General features: G+C 49.7%; 1 protein-coding gene across 12 annotated transcripts in view; it reads right to left on the reverse strand.

Annotated features, from left to right (window-relative positions):
• The window catches only part of TMEM44 (transmembrane protein 44), a 44,717-nt gene that overhangs the window by 8,611 nt on the left and 14,241 nt on the right, over nucleotides 1-21,865 (reverse strand). For 3 of the 12 annotated variants that reach the window (XM_063622008.1, XM_063622005.1, XM_063622004.1), the window contains 5 exons: nucleotides 21,488-21,658; nucleotides 19,933-20,079; nucleotides 15,771-15,869; nucleotides 15,292-15,396; nucleotides 8,350-8,508 (listed from right to left, as the gene is read on the reverse strand). In XM_063622008.1, the coding sequence (XP_063478078.1) occupies nucleotides 8,350-8,508; nucleotides 15,292-15,396; nucleotides 15,771-15,869; nucleotides 19,933-20,079; nucleotides 21,488-21,658 (681 nt within the window). Of the gene's footprint in view, nucleotides 1-8,349; nucleotides 8,509-15,291; nucleotides 15,454-15,770; nucleotides 15,870-19,932; nucleotides 20,080-21,487; nucleotides 21,659-21,865 lie in introns of all 12 variants that reach the window. The other 9 variants (XM_063622013.1, XM_063622012.1, XM_063622011.1 and 6 more) reach the window with 6 other exon arrangements.

A 21,865-nucleotide genomic window follows, 5' to 3' on the forward strand; every position in this document is an offset into this window, starting at 1 on the left:
TGGGAAATGCCTCTAGAGACTGAGTACAGAAGTTTTCCAGAGTGGTAGCTGGGCAGACAGCAGCCTGCACTGCTGTGCTACCAACATTCATTCACACCTTTTGCTGGTGGTTTACTTTTCTGTTTTCCTGATGAAAGCCTTTCTGTGTGTAAGAACTGACTCAGTGCTGGGTGCAGCAGCTCACACCCGTAATCCCAGCCCTTTGGGAGGCTGAGACCGGCAGATCACCTGAGGTCGGGAGTTCAAGACCAGCCTGACCAACATGGAGAAACCCCATCTCTACAAAAAACACAAAATTAGCCAGGCATGGTGGCGCACGCCTGTAATCTCAGCTACTCGGGAGGCTGAGGCAGGAAAATCACTTGAACCCGGGAGGTGGAGGTTGAAGAGGTTGCAAGACTCCGTCTCAAAAGCCCCTATGTGCATCTGACTCCTGGGTCAAGGTTCTTTCCCCTGCACAGCCCGTTTCCCTTTGGGGCCCAGTGAGGCATCTTTCTCATGCATCCTTTTTTCCCAGAATGAATGATTTGGCTTCAAAAAGGGCAGACATCCAGGGGAATATACCCTTATCTGCTGGTGCCAGGAAGTTTAGAGAGAGAACAAGCAGTTGGGTTATCAAGAGCCTTAGGCACAGAATTAACAGGAACACACGGACCTGGGACGTGGCCCTCTTCAGACAGAGCAATCTGGCATTTGGCACTGTTCTCATGGCCCACACAGGTACACCCACATATGGGCATGTGTGCACACACCCACATGCACACGCACACCCACACAGGACTGCACTGGCTCCAGTCACAGGCATTCTTCACTATGCAGACTTTGTTCCAATGACAGAAACAGCCTCCTTGCAGAATTCCTATAAAGCTTAAACCCTGTCTCTGGCAATGTTGGGAAGCACAGAAGGGAAAAAATGACTAGATGCTGTCTATAAATGTACTTTTGTCACAAAGGTGGACTGAACATTTTCTTGAATCCCAGAGGCTAAAGAAAAAGAAAGAAAGAAAAGGAAGCCTTTAAAAGGTATAGGAAGCTGGGCACAGTGGCTCATGCCTGTAATCCCAGCACCTTGGGAGGCTGAGGCGGGTGGATCACCTGAGGTCAGGAGTTCATGACCAGCCTGGTCAACATGGTGAAACCCCGTCTCTACTAAAAATACAAAAAATTAGCTGGGTGTGGTGGCAGGTGCCTGTAGTCCCAGCTACTAGGAGGCTAAAGCAGGAGAATCTCTTGGACCTGGGAGGTGAACGCTGCCCTGAGCCGAGATTGAGCCATTGCACTCCAACCTGGGTGACTCTGTCTCAAAAAAAAAAAAAACAAGAAGAAAAAAGAAAAAAAAAAAAAAAAAAAAAATTCAATCTACAGGAGCAGCAAACTTCAGGCCTTTCACAGCACACGTGTTTGGTCCCTTCCCTGCTGTCACACATACCCCTGACCCATTTAGGTAAAAACAACAGTGAAATGGGATATCCTCAGCAGTTTCAATGCTGGGGGAAGTCAAGCCTGCATTTGTAATAAGGTTCTGGCTGTCCCAGAAAGTGAGGGGTCACTCCCATAAGTCCTGCTCTCTCTGGGCCTCTGTCACCTACATGTAGACCCCAGGCACGGGACTCTGAGCTCAGGAACATCTGTTCATTGTGCCCTTCGGATGGCTCTGCCAGGAGTGAGGCTGACATTGTATTGAATGGGTGGGCTAGTGAATGAATGGATGGATGGATCCACAGTCTCCGTGGAGTATGCCGTCTGCTATGGAGATGTACAGAAATCCGCACAGCCCAGGGAAAAGCCCTTTCTACATGGTTACTGGTCACGCTGAGGCTCTCACATGATTCGTCCGGTACCCTGACCAGTGCAGTCAAGTTCTCCCTCCACGCGAGCCCCATATGCCCAGGGTCCTGTCTGTCTCAGCCATCTCCTGTTCTGACACTCCTTGAGAACAGTCAGAGCACAGCTGGAGTGAAAAGACACCTGGGCAGAGGGTCTGTTTTCTCATCTGTAAAATGGGAATAGTGGATAATAAACACGCTGCTGCACACCTCCCCGGGTACCAGTCTCTGCCAAGGCAGTGGAGTGCCGTGGTTAATAAGAGAGGCTTCAGAGCAGAGAGAACTGGGTTCAAACCCCAGCACTGCCACTTCTTCTTATCACCATTATTATGTTTTCTTAGGTAAGTGACTTAAACTTACGTAGCCCCAGTCTCCTGACTCAGGCTGTTAAGGCAAACGGTGCTAGGAAAGGAGAGCCCATACCATGCCTAGCACAGTCACTGTTCGCAAGGAGCACCGCGTTTCTTGTTAATGGATTTTAAAAACTTTATGAACTGGAGTGCTGTGGGTACCACGGCGTGTTGAGGCACCACTCATTTCTCCATTTCCCCTAGCGTACTGCAAGAAGTATTCAAAACAGCTGGTCCATGCCTCAAGAACTTGGACATAAAACCACCATCCCATCCCAGAATTAAGTTACCAAATCAGAAAGCACCATAGATAAGGTAAACACGTCACCTTAAAGACACAGAGTGGTTCCCAGGTCCACAGGCCCCGACAGTGGGAGTCAGAGAGCACTCACTCATCAACCCAAGGGATTACACAGAAGCCGAGTTGGTGAGTAACAGACAGACAATGGGAGGTGGCTTTGGGAACGGCAGCCCGCCTTAGCAGCCAGGCCAGGGGCAGTCCAAGAGCGGAGACAGATGCCCTGGGTGGTCTGAGCCCAGCGCAATGAAATATTTGAATTATGCAATTCTCTTGGGAGTGAAAGAAGTCATGAACCAGAGGAAGTGAGGACATAAGGCCCTGACATCAATCTTATGCTCTGTCTCTCCAGAGTATGGTCTGGAAGAGTGAGGCGGGGGACCAGACTCTCAACTATGACTGGTTTACCAAGTGCCTGCCACCCTATGCGGTGGGCTGGGGCCAGTCTATCGATTCCTCACGGATGTTTCCTTCAAATTCCCACCGGCAGAAAATGTGTGCTGCATGAGTGACCCAACAGCCAGGCGAAGTGTGGTGTGACATTTCATCTGCTCAAAGACACTGCCTCGCCCACCTTCAGCTGCAGACGAACCAGGATCTTCAACGAATATTGCTTCAAGCAAATAGGCGGGCATGTCAGTCCGGCCCAACCTCACCACCTGGAGGCGGCCATTGGTTGGTAGGCTTGGGGGTTAATTTCAATTTTCTTCTTCACATTTTTTACACTTTCCAAATTTTCTTTTTATTTTCTTTTTCTTTTTCTTTTTTTTTTTTTTTTTGTTGTTGTTGAGACAGAGTCTCGTTCTGTTGTTCAGGCTGGGGTGCAGCGGCTTGATCTTGGCTCACTGCAACCTCCACCTCCCGGGTTCAAGCAATTCTCCTGCCTCAGCCTCCTGAGTAGCTGGGATTACAGGCACGTGCCACTGCGCCTGGCTAATTTTTGTTTTTTGGGTTACTTTTTTGAGATGGAGTTTTGCTCTTGTTGCCCAGGCTGGAGTGCAATGGCTCGATCTCGGCTCACTGCAAACTCTGCCTCCTGAGTTCAAGTGATTCTCCTGTCTCAGCCCCCTGAGTAGCTGGGATTACAGGCATGTGCTACCATGCCCAACTAATTTTTGTATTTTTAGTCGAGACGGGGTTTCACCATGTTGGTCAGGCTGGTCTCGAACTCCTGACCTCAGGTAATCCACCCGCCTCAGCCTCCCAAAGTGCTGGGATTACAGGTGTGAGCTACCAAGCCCGGCTCATTTTCCAAATTTTCTACCAAAACATTTATTTTTGTTTTGTTTTGTTTTCAGACAGGGTCTCACTCTGATGTCCAGGCTGGAGTGCAGTGGCACAAACTTGGCTCACTGCAACCTCCGCCTTCTGGGCTCAAGCAGTCCTCCCACCTCAGTTTCCCACGTAGCTGGGACTATGGGCTTGTACCACTACGTCCAGCTAATTTTTTTTTTTTTTTTAATTTTTGGTAGAGACGGGGTTTGTATTTTTAGTAGAGACGGGGTTTCACCATGTTGTCCAGGCTGGTCTTGAACTCCTGAGCTCAGGCAATCCACCTGTCTTGGCCTCCTAAAGTGCTGGGATTACAGGCGTGAGCCACCATGCCCAGCCCAGAAACATTTACTACTTTTAAGAACAGAAAATAGGCCGGGCACGGTGGCTCACGCTTGTAATCCCAGCACTTTGGGAGGCTGAGGCGGGCGGATCACGAGGTCAGGAGATCGAGACCACGGTGAAACCCCATCTCTACTAAAAATACAAAAAAATTAGCCGGGCGTGGTGGCGGGCGCCTGTAGTCCCAGCTACTCGGAGAGGCTGAGGCAGGAGAATGGCGTGAACCCAGGAGGCGGAGCTTGCAGTGAGCCGAGATTGCGCCACTGCACTCCAGCCTGGGCGACAGAGCGAGACTCCGTCTCAAAAAAAAAAAAAAAAAGAACAGAAAATAGGCTGGGCGTGGTGGCTCATGCCTGTAATCCCAGCACTTTGGGAGGCTGAGGTGGGCGTTTCATGAGGTTAGGAGATCGTGACCATCTTGGCCAACATGGTGAAACCTCATCTTTACTCAAATATAAAAAAAAATTAGCCGGGCATGGTGGTGCATGCCTATAGTCCCAGATACTCAGGAGGCTGAGGCAAGGGAATCGCTTGAACCCGGGAGACGGAGATTGCAGTGAGTCGAGATAGCGCCACTGCACTCCAGCCTGGCGACAGAGCAAGACTCCGTCTCAAAAAAAAACAAAGAAAAGAAGAAGAAGAAGAAGAAGAAGAAAGGAAGAAGGAGAAGGAGGAGGAGGAGGAGGAGGAAGAGGAGGAGGAAGAGGAAGAGGAAGAAAGAAGAAGGAGGAGGAGGAGAAGGAGAAGGAGAAGAAGAAGAAGAAGAGAAAATATAGATTACCAGAAGGCCCAGGGGATCACACAGCTGAAAAAAGATCTCCTGCTCATTTATTAGCAAGTCTATATTCAGTCTATACTGGCAACTTTACAATCCGGTTTGACCTGCTATTATACTATGTTTAGTTTGCTATTAAGCTATCTCTTTACAGGACCTCAGCGGCTTTGTCATTTGTATTATCTGTATGTTTTAGGGCATGAAGGAGGAAGACTGTGGTGGGAGGTGGGTGGGGGTTATGGGGAGGGAGGCTGTAGCAGCTGAACTTCTAAAAATATACTCCTTTTACATGGGCAAAAGCATTCATTTCCATTTGCTTAAGTATGTGACCTTGTCTTCTTGGAATTTACTTTTTTTTTCTTTTGAGGTGGAGTTTCGTTCTTTCGCCCAGGCTGGAGTGAAGTGGCGCGATCTCGGCTCACTGCAACCTCTGCCCCCCAGGTTCAAGCGAGTCGAGTCTCCTGCCTCAGCCTCCTTAGTAGCTGGGATTACAGGCGCCCGCCACCAAGCCCAGCTAATTTTTTTTTTTTTGAGATGGGGTTTCACTCTTGTTGCCCAGGCTAGAGTGCAATGGTGCGATCTTGGCTCACCGAAACCTCCGCCTCCGGTTTCAAGTGATTCTCCTGCCTCAGCCTCCTGAGTAGCTGGGATTACAGGCATGCGCCACCACACCTGGCTAATTTTGTATTTTTGATAGAGACGGGGTTTCTCCATGTTGGTCAGGCTGGTCTTGAACTCCCAACCTCAGGTGATCCGCCCACCTTGGCTTCCCAAAGTGCTGGGATTATAGGCGTGAGCCACCCCGCCCTGCCACGCCTGGCTAATTTTTATAGTTTTAGTAGAGACATGGTTTCGCCACATTCGCCAAGCTGGTCTCGAACTTCTGACCTCAGGTGATCCACCCGGCTTGGCCTCCCAAAAAGTGCTGGGATTACAGGCGTGAGCCACCACGCCCGGCCGGAATTTACATATTTTTAACAACAGATTTCTAATAGAGAGAGAGAAGAGTAGAGAAAGAACAAAGACTGAAAAACAAGAAAACAGCCCAAACCAGCTACAAGGACAAATTTCTGAATTTTTCAAGTTCACCTGCAGTCCTCACCACAACTGAGGGTGGGCGGCAAGAGTCAACCTTGTTTCCACAGAACAAATGTTGCTTCTCCCTCCCCGTCGCCATCCCTGAGTCACCAGCTTCACTGTCCCCTGCTCACTGAACGCACTCTGCCATCATGCTCACTCTTGCCCCTTTAGCCTTAGATCTCTGCCAATACTGCTGGCTCCAGGTTGCCCATCACGTGCCTTGGGTGCCCTACAAATTCTGAGACCGGATCCAAGAACCACACATCATAAAATGACACAGGAATATGAACCCAAAGGATGCAGAGTTCCTAACTCAAACCCAGCCCTCAGGGGCCAGCTGTGCTCCAGGGTGCAGGGACAGAGGGGCACAAAGGCAACCCAGGCCGCTGTGGCTCCTGGGGTACACGGCCAGCAGTGGAAGTGGTGTCAGAAAGGTATGCGCTCTAGGCCGGGCACAGTGGCTCACGCCTGTAATCCCAGCACTTTAGGAGGCCGAGGTGGGTGGGTCACCTGAGGTCAGGAGTTCAAGACCAGCCTGGCCAACATGGTGAAACCTCATCTTTACTAAAAATACAAAACTTAGCCGGGCGTGGTGGCGGGCACCTGTAATCCCAGCTACTGGGGAGGCTGAGGCACCAGAATCTCTTGAACCCGGGAGGCGGAGGTTGCAGTAAGCTGAGATTGCGCCACTGCACTTCAGCCTGGGTGACAGAGCGAGAACTCCTTCTCAAAAAAAAAAAAAAAAAAAGAAAGGTATGTGCTCTGGGCACTCAGAGGAAGGAGCCGCTAGTCTCTGGGTCAGATTCTGACCTGTGGAGAAAGGGCCAGAGAAAAGTCCATGGCCAGGCAGTGCTCCCGGTGAGGGGAGGGGGGCGTGTGAGGCCGGGCAGGCTGTGAAAGGCCGGGACCGCCACCCTGAGGAATCCAGACTTCATCCCAGTCAGTGGTTCTGAGTTTCAGATTTCAAGGGTCAGTTTAAATTCAATCAATCTAGGGGACTTACAATGGCTGATTGATTATTTTGCCAAATAAGGCCAATTAAAACCCAAACCAAAAACTCAACACCAACTACTGCTATTACCATTCTTTCCTAAAAGGGCATTTAACACCAAAACAGTTGGGAGGACACAAACTCAAAACGGAAGACAGTCCTCTCCCCACACCAAAAGACAGCTGCCAATTGTCTGCTGACATACAAGCGGCCACTATGTTGTCCTTGTGGTTCTCATTTTTCCACAGACAAATGGAAAATTCCTCATTGAATGGGGCTGGGAACCACAGCGGTGGGACTAAGAGAGAGAACAGCTCAGACCTGCGAGTTACGCCTGTGCGTGATCCAAGCTGTGACATGTGTTTTATTCACAGACATAAAAACTCAAAATGAGGTAGAGTTTATACAGGTGTCAGCCATGGTGCCCACCACAGGGCCCACTTGTGTATGGCACCACTAACACAGCAGGATGTAGCTGGTGCTCCTCAGGGGGGAGAAAAGCTCCCATGGGCAAATTAGTTTGAGAAGCACTGAGAATCTTTTTTTTAGACGGAGTCTCGCTCTGTTGGCTAAGCTGGAGTGCAGTGGCGTGATCTCGGCTCACTGCAATTTCCGCCTCCCAGGTTCAAGTGATTCTCCTGCCTCAGCCTCCCAAGTAGCTGGGATTACAGGTGCGAACCACCACGCCTGGCTAATTTTTGTATTTTTAGTAGATGGGGTTTCTCCATGTTGGCCAGGCTGGTCTTGAATTCCCGACCTCAGGTGATCTGCCTGCCTTGGCCTCTCAAAGTGTTGGGATTACAGGCGTGAGCCATCACACCCAGCCAACACCGAGACTTTAAAAAATGTATTACTCATTCATTTATCACGCAAGTGATCTGTGAAGACTGGACCCCAGTATGCAGTGTCCCTGCAACTAATGTGACTGTGGAAATCTCTTGTTCGTACTGACACAGACTGTAGGGGCCCCGTGGTGTTTTTTTTTTTTTTTTTTTTTTTTGAGACGGAGTCTCGTTCTGTTGCCCAGACTAAAGTGCAATGGTGCGATCTCGGCTCACTGCATCCTCTGCCTCCCAGGTTCAAGAGATTCTCCTGCCTTCGCTTCCTGGGTAGCTGGGATTACAGGTGCCCGCCACTATGCCCGGCTAATTTTTATATTTTTAGTAGAGATGAGGTTTCGCCATGTTGGCCAGGCTGGTCTCGAACTCCTGACCTCAGGTGATCCACCTGCCTCAGCCTCCCCAAGTGCTGGAATTACAGGCGTGAGCCACCACGCCTGGCCTCATTCATTATTTAGCAGGTATGAGGTTAACGTGGATAAGATGAGAACAGCTGTGCAAGCCCCAAGGAGCACCCAGCAAGTGTCGGTGAACGATGGCACCCACGCACCCGCCCAGCAGGCAACAGCCGTGTACCTCCAGGTCGGAGTTGACGGAGGAGACCTCAGAGGAGCTGCCGGAAGACACTCGGGCCCGGATGACCTGAACGGGAGGGTACGACGGGGGTTCCTGCAGGGACACATCTCCAGCGCTCGTCTGTCCGTCACCTGGCAGCCTGGTGGCACTGCAGCCTGCCTGCAAGGTGTATGAGAAAGGGCAGGCAAGGACACGTAGTTTAGTTTTGATGGTTGAATTGTCAAAGCATCCACAGACTTCAGTGTTCAAAATGTACAAAAGGGTGTGCAGGGCAGCATCTACCTGTGCTCTCCTGCCCTGGCCATCCAGTTCTCCCCAGGGCAGCCAGTGCCCTGTGTCTTGTGTATCCCTCCAGATACTCTATACATATACAACCAAATGCACGCACACATATTTCCCCCGATTTCCAAAATGGTAGCACACACTCCATTCTCTTAAGCACCTTGCTGTTTTTCACCTAACACTATGCCTTACAGATAGCTCTGTATCAGAAGATTTGGGAGGTTTTGGGTAGCATTTCAGGTGTTCCCAGTCTATTTAACCCATCCCCTACTAATGGGTGTTTAATGTGTTTCCAGTCTCTTGCTTTTGCAATCAATACTGACTGCAGTAAATTATACTGTACATCCAAGATTTCAGAGTAAAGGATAAATTCCTAGAGGCGGAATTGCTGGATTAAAGAGAGTATGTACATTTGAAATCTGTATAGCTACTGCTAACAACGCACCCCATAGAGGCTTTCCTCATGCCCACCGGCAGGGGATGAAAATGAGTTGGGATGAATTAGGAAGGTTTAAGGTAGAAAGAAACTTGTGAGATTTTCTCTCTATGTATCTATCTATGTATCTATCTAACTATCTCTCTCTCTCTCTCTCTCAGACCAAAGCTTCCCCCAATGGGCTCATGGGGACTTCTCAGAGATCTACAAAGCTCCACCAGCTGAACTTTTGAAGTCCTGCAGGATTCACATCTTTCCACTGACACATGACAGGGCAAACAACCTGCTTTCTAGACCAGCATCTTCCACTAATTAACCATGTGATCTAATGTATTAGTTTGTTTTCATGCTGCTGACAAAGACATACCCGAGACTGGGAAGAAGAAGAGGTTTAATGGACTTACAGTTTCACATGGCTGGGGAGGCCTCACAATCATGGCAGAAGGTAAAGGAGGAGCAAGTCACGTCTTATATGGATGGCAGCAGGCAAAGAGAGAGCTTGTGTAGAGGAGCTCCTCTTTATAAAACCATCAGATCTCGTGAGACTAATTCACTGTCACGTGAACAGCACGGGAAAGACTTGCCCCCATAATTCAATTACCTCCCACTGGGTCCCTCCTGCAACATGTGGGAATTCAAGATGAGATTTGCGTGGGGACACAGCCAAACCACATCACCTAAGAAAGAAAGTTGTCCTCTCTGAGTCTCAGTTTCCTAATCTATAAAAGGGGATGATAATCCCTGCTTCGCCTCCAGTGAGGGGGTGTCATGGGGCTCAGATGTAAATGCCTGGGACACATGAGGAGAATGGCTATGAGTACTTGACCCAAATCCAGCGGGGCTTCAGCCCTTGATGGGTTAAGTGCACAGGGTCCTGTGAGAGTCAGGTGGACTGGCAGAGAAAATCCACAAGAGAAACAGAGGCAGCATTCTGGAAGCAGGAACACAGGTGAGGGGCCACCCTGCTTCCCAGCTGGGAAGGATGCTCAAACAGAAGGCTCTGGATGGGAGTGGAGAAGCAGATGCCTCCCAGGAACAACAATGACAAATTCTATAAATGCCCAAGGCCTGACCACACCTGTGTCAAAAGATAAAACAGAATTGTCAAACACTCCAAGCCGAGGATGCAGGATTTGATCCATATGGCCCCATGGGGCCCCTCTGCCCCTCTGGAGCCTCAGCCTGAACCACAATGCTGCTTCCCCTGCATCTCCTGGAAAATCGCTCCTTAGGACCAGTGCTCGGGGGGTTGCTGGGAAAACAAGGGAGCACCTCGTCAGCTCTCCTTACCCATTTCCAGATGGCCCTTCTAATGGGATATGTATCAGTGGACATAGCCAACAGGGTGCCTGTTTCCCCAAAATCTTGCCCATTGGGACATTCACATTACAACAGTGTTTAAAACTGCTAACTGAGCAGGTGCAAAGGGGCAGCACAGAGAGCACATTCTCTTCATAAAAGCCCAGGTCCCTGAATTGGGCAGGCTTAGTTTGAATCCTATTTCTGTGATTTTTCTAACTGTGGGATCTTGGTCAAGTTACTTAACCTCTCTGAGCCTCAATTTAAAATAACATCATTAATTGTTAATAAAATAATAATAATAGATATAGGCCAGGTGCGGTGGCTCACACCTGTAATCCCAGCACTTTGGGAGGCCGAAGCAGGCGGATCACTTGAGGTCAGGAGTTCAAGAACAGCCTGGACAACATGGCAAAACCCCTTCTCTACTAAAAATACACACACACAAAATAGCCAGGCGTGGTAGCGTATGCCCGTAGTCTCAGTTATTTGGGAGGCTGAGGCATGAGAATCGAGAATCTCTTGAACACAGGAGGTGTGGGTCACAGTGAGCTGAGACTGTGCCACTGCACTCCAGCCTGGGTGACAGAGCGAGACTCTGCCTCAAAAAAAAAAAAAAAAAAAAAAAAGGAAAGAATAAAAGGAAAAATAAAAACAAAATAAAATAGAAATAATAATAATAGTATCTCTCTGCTATGGTTTGGACGTGGTTTGTTTGGCCCCAGCGAGTCTCATGTTGAAATGTGATCCAGTGTTGGAAGTGGGGCCTGGTGGGAGGTGTCTGGACCCTGGGGGAAGGGCCCTTCTGGTGAGTGAGCTCTTGCTTTGTTCTGCAAGAACTGCTTGTTAGAAAGAGCCTGGCACCCCTTCCTCTCTCTCCTGCCATGTGGAGCCTGCTCCCTTTTGCCTTCCCCCATGAGCGGAGGCAGCCTGAGGCCTCACCAATGCAGATGCTGCAGCCACATAAACATACAGAACCATGAGCCACATAAACCTCTTTTCTTTCTAAATTACCCAGCCTCAGGTGTTCCTTTATGGCAATGCAAAACACACTAGGACACTTCCTCATACGGTCGTTAGGCTCATTTTTATTAACACTTACATGGTAAATAGTATTATTTTATTAATAATAAATCGCCATTTATCAAGTGTTTACTTGGTGTCATTAAGCCAAGTAAAAGGCTGTACAGCATAGAGGGCAATGGCACAAACTCAGGTAGAGACAGGTCTGAATCCGGTTCTATCACCGACAAACTGTGTGACCTTGAGCAGGTCACTGAACTGCTCCAACCCCCAGTTTCCTTATCTGTAAAATGAGTATAATACTCAGGAGTCGGCTGTGGGGGCAAGTTAATCTGTGTAAAGCACTTAGACCAGTACTCTGGCCCATAAGTACCATGTAAGTGCTGGCTGCTGTTGTTTACTCAGAGCCTGGCAAGTCCTTAAGCCTCAGTAGATAGGCTATGATGGGAAGGGTGCCCCTAGTGCTGAGGGAGGCACCTGCCAGCCCAGCTGGAGAGTGGGGCTCGGGGCTCCCTCTAGCCCTCTGATGGGCATAGAAGGAAGAAGCTGGGTGGAAGCTCAAAGACGCGCTTGTGGGCTTCAGTGGGAGGGAATGAAGGTGGAACACACTCTTCTTTCTTTTTTTATTTTTTTTTCTTTTTTTGTGAGACAGAGTCTTTGTCCCCCAGGCTGGAGTGCAGTGGCGCGATCTCGGCTCACTGCAAGCTCCGCCTCCTGGGTTCACGCCATTCTCCTGCCTCAGCCTCCCGAGTAGCTGGGACTACAGGCGCCCGCCAACACGCCCGGCTAATTTTTTTTTTGTATTTTTAGTAGAGACGGGGTTTCACCGTGTTACCCAGGATGGTCTCGATCTCCTGACCTTGTGATCCGCCCGCCTCGGCCTCCCAAAGTGCTGGGATTACAGGCTTGAGCCACCGCGCCCGGCCAACACACTCTTCTTTCATGGAGTCTGTTCCCCAACAAGAATCTCTTCGAGACTGAGCTACTGGACGGGTTAAAGTGAATACAACTTTTACACTATTCTCCTTCGGAGGTCCCATGATGTAGAACTTTCCAGCCCAAAGCTTTGGCCAGATGCTGCAGGAACTCCCGTGCCTTCCCAAGGGTTTCCCCACACACCCTGCCTCCTCCCTCCCTTCAGAAAGATGGTTTAATGGCTGAAGTGGGCTCTTAGCTACAAAGGCATGCTCTGAATCTCTCTAAACTTTGCTTAGGTCATACACAAGGTTCTGTGCACCCAGTATACAAGGAGCAACAACAGCAAAGAGCAAAATCTCTCTCTCAGGCCCAGAGTCTCTCCGGGCACTAGTGTGTCTGGGCAGCCTGGCAGGGGCCCTCACCACTGGACCATGTATTCAAGACACACTTTACTGAGAGCCCAGGACTGCAAGGTTATAGGCACCAGGAGTCAACGAGACAGGAGATAAAGTTTACATCTCAGCAGGACACAGACAAACCAAAGCAAAAGATCGTGATAAGTGCTTCGCAGAGAATTTCAATAGGTAATAAAATAGAATAGAAGGACAGAGGGGTCCTGCTTCGGACTGGGTGGTTAGGGAAGAGCTCTGGAGAAGAAGACATTTACGTCGAAGCTGGAAAGACAAGAAAGAGGCAGCTGTGAAAAATCAGGAGGGAGAGAGCATTCTGCGCAGAGGAATGGAGAGAAACTCTGCGCAGCTAGACAGGAGTGAGCAGGAGATGAGAGACGGGGTCTCGCTATGTGGTCCAGGCTGGTCTCGAACTCCTGGCCTCAAGCGATACTCCTACCTCAGATTCCCAAAGTATTAGGATGACAGGTGTGGGCCACCAAGAGCCCTGGCCCACAGGAGTGTTTTAAACAAAGGAGGAACAAGATGTAATTTACATTTGTGAATGATCCTTCTGGCTGCTCGTTAGAGATGGGCAGGGCAGAACCACAGCAGAAGTGGAGAGGATGATAGCCAGGAGGCTGCTGGACTCAAGACCTAGTTTAAATAAGGAAGCATTTACAGGACTCTCAAAAGGAATGGATGGGCATGGGGGTGTGGCCAGGGAAAGAGAGTTTTGGGCTTGAACCACTGCAAAGACAGTGCGTCATTTACTAAGATGAGGAAGATGGGGAGAGGAGCCGGTCTGGGCATGGAAATCCAGAATTCTGTGTTGGACGAGTTAAGTGTGAGATGCCATATGGTGACAGCTGAATGGGCAGCTGGGCAGCTGAGATGGGAACTGAAGGGAGGGGAAATGACAGAGACACGAATGGGGGAAGCCAGCAAGAACTGGTGTGCAGAGCGAGGGGACTGTGGGACTGCCGGGCCCACCAGGAGCAGGGAGCCTGCCCGGGACAGGGCGTTGGACTCCCTCTCTACAGTCAAGTTTACCCGGAGGAGCCAGCAGAGGCCGAGGGGAAAGAAGAGCCTGTGAGGGTGGCAGGAAACACAGAAGAGTGGGGGCCACAGACGTCAGGAGCAGCTGGTGGCCGGGTGCGTGGAATCTCAGAATGGAATGATGGTGGATTTAGCAGCTTGGAGGTCATCCATGACCTCGACAAGACAGTCTTGGTGGAATAGTGGGACATGGGGTGAACTTCTCGTCACCTCTTGCCCAATTCTCTTCCTCCTGAGGACCCCTCGTGTAGGCCAGAACTCAGGGAGTCACCCGGAGCCCTCCCTCCCTCACCCGCACCTCCTCACCCCTCCAACGCTCCACTTCCCAACACACTCAACTCCGTCTCTGCTTCTCCATCTGCTTCAACCTCAGTTTAGGTCACAATTCCTCTTCCTTGGGCTTCCGACTGGCCCTGACCGACTGCTCGGCCACTACTCTCCTCTCCCCAGGCCACCCGCAACAACTTCCTGGGATGGCTCTAAAATGCACATCTGACCCTGAGTCTCCAGTACTCAAGCCTCCTGACTCCCATCACTCTCAAGATGATAGACACAGCTGGGCGTGGTGGCTCACACCTGTAGTCCCAGCACTTTGGGAGGCCGAGGCCAGCGGATCACGAGGTCAAGAGATCAAGACCAGCCTGGCTAACATGGTGAAACCCCGTCTCTACTAAAAATACAAAAATTAGCTGGGTGTGGTGGCACGCTCCTGTAGTCCCAGTTTCTCTGGAGGAGGTAGGAGAATCATTTGAACCTGGGAGGCGGAGGCTGCAGTGAGCTGAGATCGTGCCACTGTACTCCAGCCTGGGCGACAGTGTCTCAAAAAAAAAAAAAAAAAAAAACGATGATAGACTCTGTGTCTAAACGACCCAACCCCTGCCTCCTCCAGCCCTTTCATCTCCCCTCACTCCTAAAGGGTACCAGCATATACCACCCCATAATATGCCTCTTTAGCATATGGATTCCTTAGACCCAAAGGTATTTGAAAACCAGCAGAAGCAGAAGCTATTAACCTCCCCTAACTGCCTGAAAACAGAGTATACATTTTCCCTTTCATAAGGGAAATTTCCATTTGTAAAGATATTTCTGCACCAGGAAGAGGGCTACTTTCACCCGAGAGACTCTCACCTGCATAGCAAGAAAACCCTTATTTCCCACACAGGTCCTCCCTCACCTTGCCTCCCACCCCAGAACCCCAAACCTCTTTTTCTTGATTTAGTCTAATATGGTATATACGCCTCCATCATCTGGCCACCTCCTTGAGCCACATTTTTCTTTGTACATTTAAAGCTGTTTTTTTTTTCTTTCTTGTTACTCTGTGTTTCATCAGTTATGAGGGGATAGGGAAAATATTTTTCTCTACAACACTCCCCCACATCTGCCCCTCCACTGCAGCCTTGGAAAGCTCCTTCTTTTTTACCTGCTTCTCTTGTTTTCTCCTGCTCATCCCTCAGCTAAAGCATCACCTCCTCCAGGAAGCCTTCCATGACTGCTTCCCACCCTCTCGGACACTGGCTGTGACCGATGGCCACTCACCTGCTGCACAGGCTCGATGGTCAGCTCCATGTAGTGACTGATTGCTGTCATTGTCCTCAGTGACTTGCAGTGTGACAGTGTGGTGAGAGGCACCCAATCTGAATTCTTGCAAGTAGAGGCAGGGAGACAGAAAGGGGAATTCTCAAAGTCAGGAGGCATTTTCTAAAAACAAGGTCACATTTTATTCAAAAGGACCCCTGTGGTATTTTCTCTCTCTCTCTTTTTTTTTTTTACAGCACATCTCACTTTCTGCTTCCTATGTGTCTTATCTTTCTCTTTGAGGTTACAGTAATTTGGTGTTTCCCAAATTTTGCAGCACAGTAGAATCAGCAAGGAATCTTTTTTTTTTTTTTTTTTGTAGAGACCAGTTTCACTGTATTGCCCAGGTTGGTCTCGAAGTCCTGAGCTCAAGTGATCCATGAGTGAGCCTCCCACCTCGGCCTCCCAAAGTGCTGGGATGACAGGCGTAGCCACCACACCTGGCCTATTCTGCTTTTTAAGATCCCCAGCGGAACAGCGATCTGGAGTGCAGCTGTGATCGAGGCACTGCATTCCAGCCTCGGGGACAGAGTGAGACCCTGTCGTACAAACAAAACAAAACAACGAATGTTTACTTCCCACTTCCAGACATTCTGATTTCATTGGTAAGAGATGTAACCGAGAAGTGGATCGTTTAAATGCTCCCCAGATGATTCCAACGTGCAGCCAAGTTTGGGAACCACTGCAATAGGTGCCAAATAAGTGCTTTTGCAAAGCTGTGGTTCTCTAACCTTGGTGCACATCAGAAGCACCCTGTGGGCTTGCTAAAATACAGATTGCGGCCGGGTGCGGTGGCTCACGCCTATAATCCCAGCACTTTGGGAGGCCGAGGCAGGCCGATCACCTGAGGTTAGGAGTTCGAGACCAGCCTGGTCAACATCGTGAAACCCCGTCTCTACTAAAAATACAAAAATTGGCCGGGCAAGGTGGCATGTGTCTGTAATCCTAGCTACTCGGGAGACTGAGGCAGGAGAATCGCTTGAACCCAGGAGGTGGAGGTTGCAGTGAGCTGAGATCATGCCACTGCAATCCAGCTTGGACAACAGTGAGACTCCGTCTCAAAAATAAGTAAATAAATAAATAAATAAATAAATAAAATACAGATTGCTGGACCACAACCTCAGTTTCAGATTGGGGAGTTCTGGGTGGAGCCCTCAAATCTGCATTTCTCACAATTTCCCAGGTAATCCTGGTCTAGGGCCCACACTTTGAGAACCACTGCTCTGAAGAACTGCTAGAGACTCCAGAGGCTTCTACTTCTGTCTTCAGAATTCCAAGACACACAGGGCTCTGTTAATATTTTGGCCCCCTTTTGGAATATAATTTCCTAACAGTTGCTAGAAAGAAATGAAAATAACTTCCCGCTAGGGCCTCACGGGAACGTGGATCTTTGGTCTGAGCACCTATATAAAAAATGCTTTCATCTGCATCACATACGCCGTGATCTTCTATTTCATGGACTCAGTCAGATCACATTGTGAAGCCATTTGGAGAACATTCGGAGGGGCAGTTTTTGTTTTTGTCGGTCCGAATGCACTCCCCATCACTTCCTCCAGCCTGGCTACAGAGGAAGTTACTCACAGCCTCACACCCACTCCCTAAGGTAGTGAAGAGCCCAGGTAATAGACGAGAAATTTTTCCAAAAAAAAAAATAGAAATCTTAGAAAAGAGGGAGCCACTTTATATTCAAGTCCTTACAGGCTTTCTTTGAGTTACTTTCTCAACTATTTGGAACCCAAAACTTTTGATGAAGACAAATGGCCTCAATTAGAGTAAGTTCTGGCTACTTGCAGAGGTCATCTATTTAAATCAATAGAAGGAGACACATTAACTTTAGCTGGCGGCATGACATAATTGTAAGGGTTTGATGTTACTGTAAACAACACTTATTTTTTTATTTATTTTTATTTATTTATTTATTTATTTTCTTGAGACAGTGTTTCACTTGGCTGCCCAGGCTGGAGTACAGGGGCACGATCCCAGCTCACCGCAACCTCTGCCTCCTGGGTTCAAGCGATTCTCGTGTCTCAGCCTCCTGAGTAGCTGGGATTACAGGCGCCCGCCACCATGCCCAGCTGATTTTTTTATTTTTAGTAGAGACAGAGTTTCACCACGTTGCCCAGGCTGGTCTCGAACTCCTGAGCTCAGGCAATCTGCCCGTCTCGGCCTCCCAAAGTGCTGGGATTACAGGCATGAGCCACCGTGCCTGGTTTAATCAACACTTTTAAAAGAAAGTTTTTTTTCGAGATGGAGTTTTGCTCTTGTTGCCCAGGCTGGAGTGCAATGGTGTGATCTCGGCTCATTGCAACCTCCGCCTCCCAGGTTCAGGCAATTCTCCTGCCTCAGCCTCCTGAGTAGCTGGAATTACAGGCGCGTGCCACCACACCCGGCTAATTTTTGTATTTTTAGTAGAGACGGGGGTTTCACCACGTTGGTCACACTGGTCTCGAACTCCTGACCTCGCGATGCACCTGCCTCGGCCTCCCAAAGTGTTGGGATTACAGGCGTGAGCCACTGCGCCTGGCCTCCTAAACAACATTTTAAAAGACCAGATTTCTAGCATAAAAAAACAGGGAATAGGCCGGGCCTGGTGGCTCACGCCTGTAATCCCAGCACTTTGGAAGGCTGAGGTGGGCGGATCATCTGAGGTCAGGAGTTCAAAACCAGCCTGACCAACATGGAGAAACCCAGTCTCTACTAAAAATACAAAATTAGCTGAGCATGGTGGCGCATGCCTGTAATCCCAGCTACTCGGGAGGCTGAGGCAGGAGAATCGCTTGAACCTGGGAGGCGGAAGTTGCGGTGAGCCAAGATCGCGCCACGGCACTCCAGCCTGGGCAACAAGAGCAAAACTCCATCTCAAAAAAACAAAATAAAACAAAACAAAACAAAACAAAAAAGCACAAGGAATAGAGTAAGTAGTTACATTGCAGTGACCACAAATAGTAAATGGGTCCTTATGGCTTGAGAGGGCTTTTTAGAGGCAGCATCACAAGCCGATTCCCAAAGGCTGGATCACGTAGCTGGGCATGATGGCAGGCTCTGGAGCACTGTGGTAGGGGTGGTAATGATGTGGATGTTAAAGATGCATGTGAAAGTGGGAATACAGTCCTTGAAGAAATATGAGTGAAAATCACAGAATTTATTTATGGTTTTGAGATGGGGTCTCACTCTGTAGCTCGGGTTGTAGTGCAGTGGTGCCATCTTCGCTCACTGCAACCTCTGCCTCCAGGATCAAGAGATCCTCCTGCCTCAGCCTCCTAAGTAGCTGGGACTACAGGTGCATGCCACCACACCCGGCCAATTTTTTTTTTATTTTTGGTAGAGATGGGGTTTCACCCTGTTGCCCAGGCTAGTCTTGAGCTCCTGAGCTCAAGCAATCCACCTGCCTTGGCCACCCAAAGTGCTGGGATTACAGCCGTGAGCCCCTGCACCCAGCCGAAAATCACATTATTTAAAAATGAATATATTAAGGTATGTAGCATGTGAACTTAACTACCAGTAAGTAAATTATTCAAAAGCATCAGGTGGGCATTTGACTATTCCATCTACATTGCTAAAAATATATTAAGTCATTAAGTGATCAAAAAAACGTCAAAATGGCCGGGCGCGGTGGCTCACGCTTGTAATCCCAGCACTTTGGGAGGCCAAGGCGGGCGGATCACGAGGTCAGGAGATCGAGACCACGGTGAAACCCCGTCTCTACTAAAAATACAAAAAATTAGCCGGGCGTGGTGGCGGGCGCCTGTAGTCCCAGCTACTCGGAGAGGCTGAGGCAGGAGAATGGCGTGAACCCGGGAGGCGGAGCTTGCAGTGAGCCGAGATTGCGCCACTGCACTCCAGCCTGGGCGACAGAGCGAGACTCCGTCTCAAAAAAAAAAAAAAAAAAAAAAAAAAAAAAAAAAACGTCAAAATATTTGTATAATTGGGAAACCGGAGGATCCTATGGCATTCAGGGTTCCCTTAGCTTTGAACATAAACAGTAGCTTTTTAAAGTGATGAACCGGGCTGGGCACCACGGCTCATGCCTGTAATCCCAGCACTTTGGGAGGCCAAGGTGGGCAGATCACCTGAGGTCAGGAGTTCGAGACCAGCCTGGCCAACATGGTGAAACACCATCTGTCTCTACTAAAAATAAAAAAATTAGCCAGGCGTGGTGACATGTGCCTGTAATCCCAGCTACTTGGGAGGCTGAGGCAGGAGAATTACTTGAACCTGGGGCGGGGAGGTTGTAGTGAGCTGAGATTGTGCTACTGCACTCCAGCCTGGGCAACAGAGCAAGACTCCATCTCAATCAATCAATCAATCAATAGATTAAAAAAATAAAAATAAAGTGACCAACTGGGCAAGCAGGGAGGGACTTCCGGAATTCTCAAGCCCTGGCCCTCGTGGAGGCTCACTGCCCCGTCCACTCCATGCCAGTAAACAGGATGGGCCTGTTACATGTCATGTGTTAGGTTTGGCCACTGTTCCCTCAGCGAGACAGGACAGCTGTCTAGTCGCCTGCAGAAAACACTCGGCAAGCAGCTTTCACAGGTCAGCAGTATCCTGCTGTTTCTCAAGATACTGTTGCTGGGACCAGAGTTTTCCAGCCAGAGAGACCTTGTCCTCGTTCCTCGCCTGCTGGTTTTCTTCCTCTTTCTCTGCACAGGTCAAAAGGGCTTGGGTGTCAGGGCTCTCTCTGGCTTCAGTGGCAAATCCTAAGGCCTGTCTCATCTTGCTCTTCATCACACACGAAAGGAAAATAATCTGAGATGGTGGAAGTTAAGGTAGGAAGCAGAATATTCCAGCTGCCTAGAGCAGCCCTTCACCCCTTCACACCATGCTGCCAACCCCCTCCCCACTCACCTACTCTCCTCCCTCCCCCATATTATCCTGCCTGGGACAGAGAGGAGATCATCTGAAGACAGGGCTAGGGTGGATGTTCCTGTCCCCACGAGGGCCCAGCATCCAATGTGACCCTGTCCCTAACGAGGACTTGGTGAATATTTGCAAAACTAAAGCATTTTGGACAACATCTTTCTTGACGGGCCTGGCTTACAGTGACAATACATGTGGTGGGTTGAATAGTGTCCCTCAAAATTCAGATCCACCTCTGAATGTGACCCCCCCCTTTTTTTTTTTTGAGACAGAGTCTTGCTCTGTCATCCAGGCTGGAGTGCGGTGGTATGATCTTTGCTCACTGCAACCCCTGCCTCCCCAGTTCAAGTGATTCTCTTGCCTCAGCCTCCCAAGTAGCTGGGATTACAGGCATCTGCCATCATGCCCGGGTGATTTTTGTATTTTTAGTAGAGATGGGGTTTCACCATGTTGGCCAGGCTGGTCTCGAACTCCCGACCTCAGGTGATCCCCCTGTCTTGGCTTCCCAAAGTGCTGGGATTACAGGCGTGAGCCACCGTGCCCGGCCCAGACTGTGATCTTATTCAGAAGTAGGGTCCTTGCTGATACAATTAGACAATGAAGTCATAGTGGATTGGACTGGGCCCTAACTCCAACAGTTGGGGTCCCTATAAGAAAAGGAGACACATGAAGATACAGAAAGGGAAGAAGGCCATGTGCAGGGTGAGGCAGAAATGAAAACGATGCTGCCATGCGTCAAGGGACACCAGGAGCCACTAGCAGCTCCTGCAGCTCCACTAGCAGCTAGAAGAGGCAAGCAAAGATTCCCCTCTTAGTGCCTGCAGATGGTACGGTCCTGCATCCCTCTTAGCGCCTGCAGATGGTACGGCGCTGCATTGCCTTCACACACACCCCACCACCCACACGCCATAGCCATTAACCACAGTCAGCATCTAAAAATACAAAAATTAGCCAGATGTGTTGGCATACACCTGTAGTCCCAGCTACTCGGGAGGCTGAGGCAGGAGAATTGCTTGAAACTGGGAGGTGAAGTTGCAGTGAGCCAAGATCAAGTCACTGTGCTCCAGCCTGGGCAACACAGCGAGACTCCATCTCAAAAGGAAAAAAAAAAAAGGAAACATAAAACTACAAATAATTGCATTTGTGTTTGCCTGCCCCAAGCTTCAAACCACTCCCTGACTGCTGGGAGAGTTCCATCTAGCAAGATAAAAGAAGGGTGGGGCAGGGGCAGTGAGAGGAGGAGACAGAGGCCTCCCCTGGCTGCAAGCAGGGAGCTCCCCAGGCCTGGGGTGGATACAGCGAGGTCCAGAGCTGCACGGCCGAGGGAGGTCAGGAACCAGGGTGTGGCCCGCAGCAGGTACTCAGGCTGCCGGTCGTGGGCCACAATGGCCGAGGCATAAAGGAGGCCAGCCAGGGCCCACAGGAGCCGGGTCCACAGGTGGATGGAGGGAAATGTCTTCCCCCGGCACTGGGCAGAGAGAAGGAGGGGCTAGGCAGGGAGAAGCAGCAGATCACAAGACCCAGGGCCCTCAGTGGCACAGCAGGTTGTGGGGCAAGCCCTCTGCCCGCAGCCAGTCCCCCAGGGCAATGCTTCTGTTAGACTTCCAGCTTTTGCTCGAGTTGCTTCTTCTGCCTGTCAAACTCCTACTCATCCCTCAGAACCTGGCTTAAACTT

The sequence above is a fragment of the Symphalangus syndactylus genome, chromosome 17, assembly GCF_028878055.3.
Source record: "Symphalangus syndactylus isolate Jambi chromosome 17, NHGRI_mSymSyn1-v2.1_pri, whole genome shotgun sequence".
In the NCBI taxonomy this organism is placed as follows: Eukaryota; Metazoa; Chordata; class Mammalia; order Primates; family Hylobatidae; genus Symphalangus; species Symphalangus syndactylus.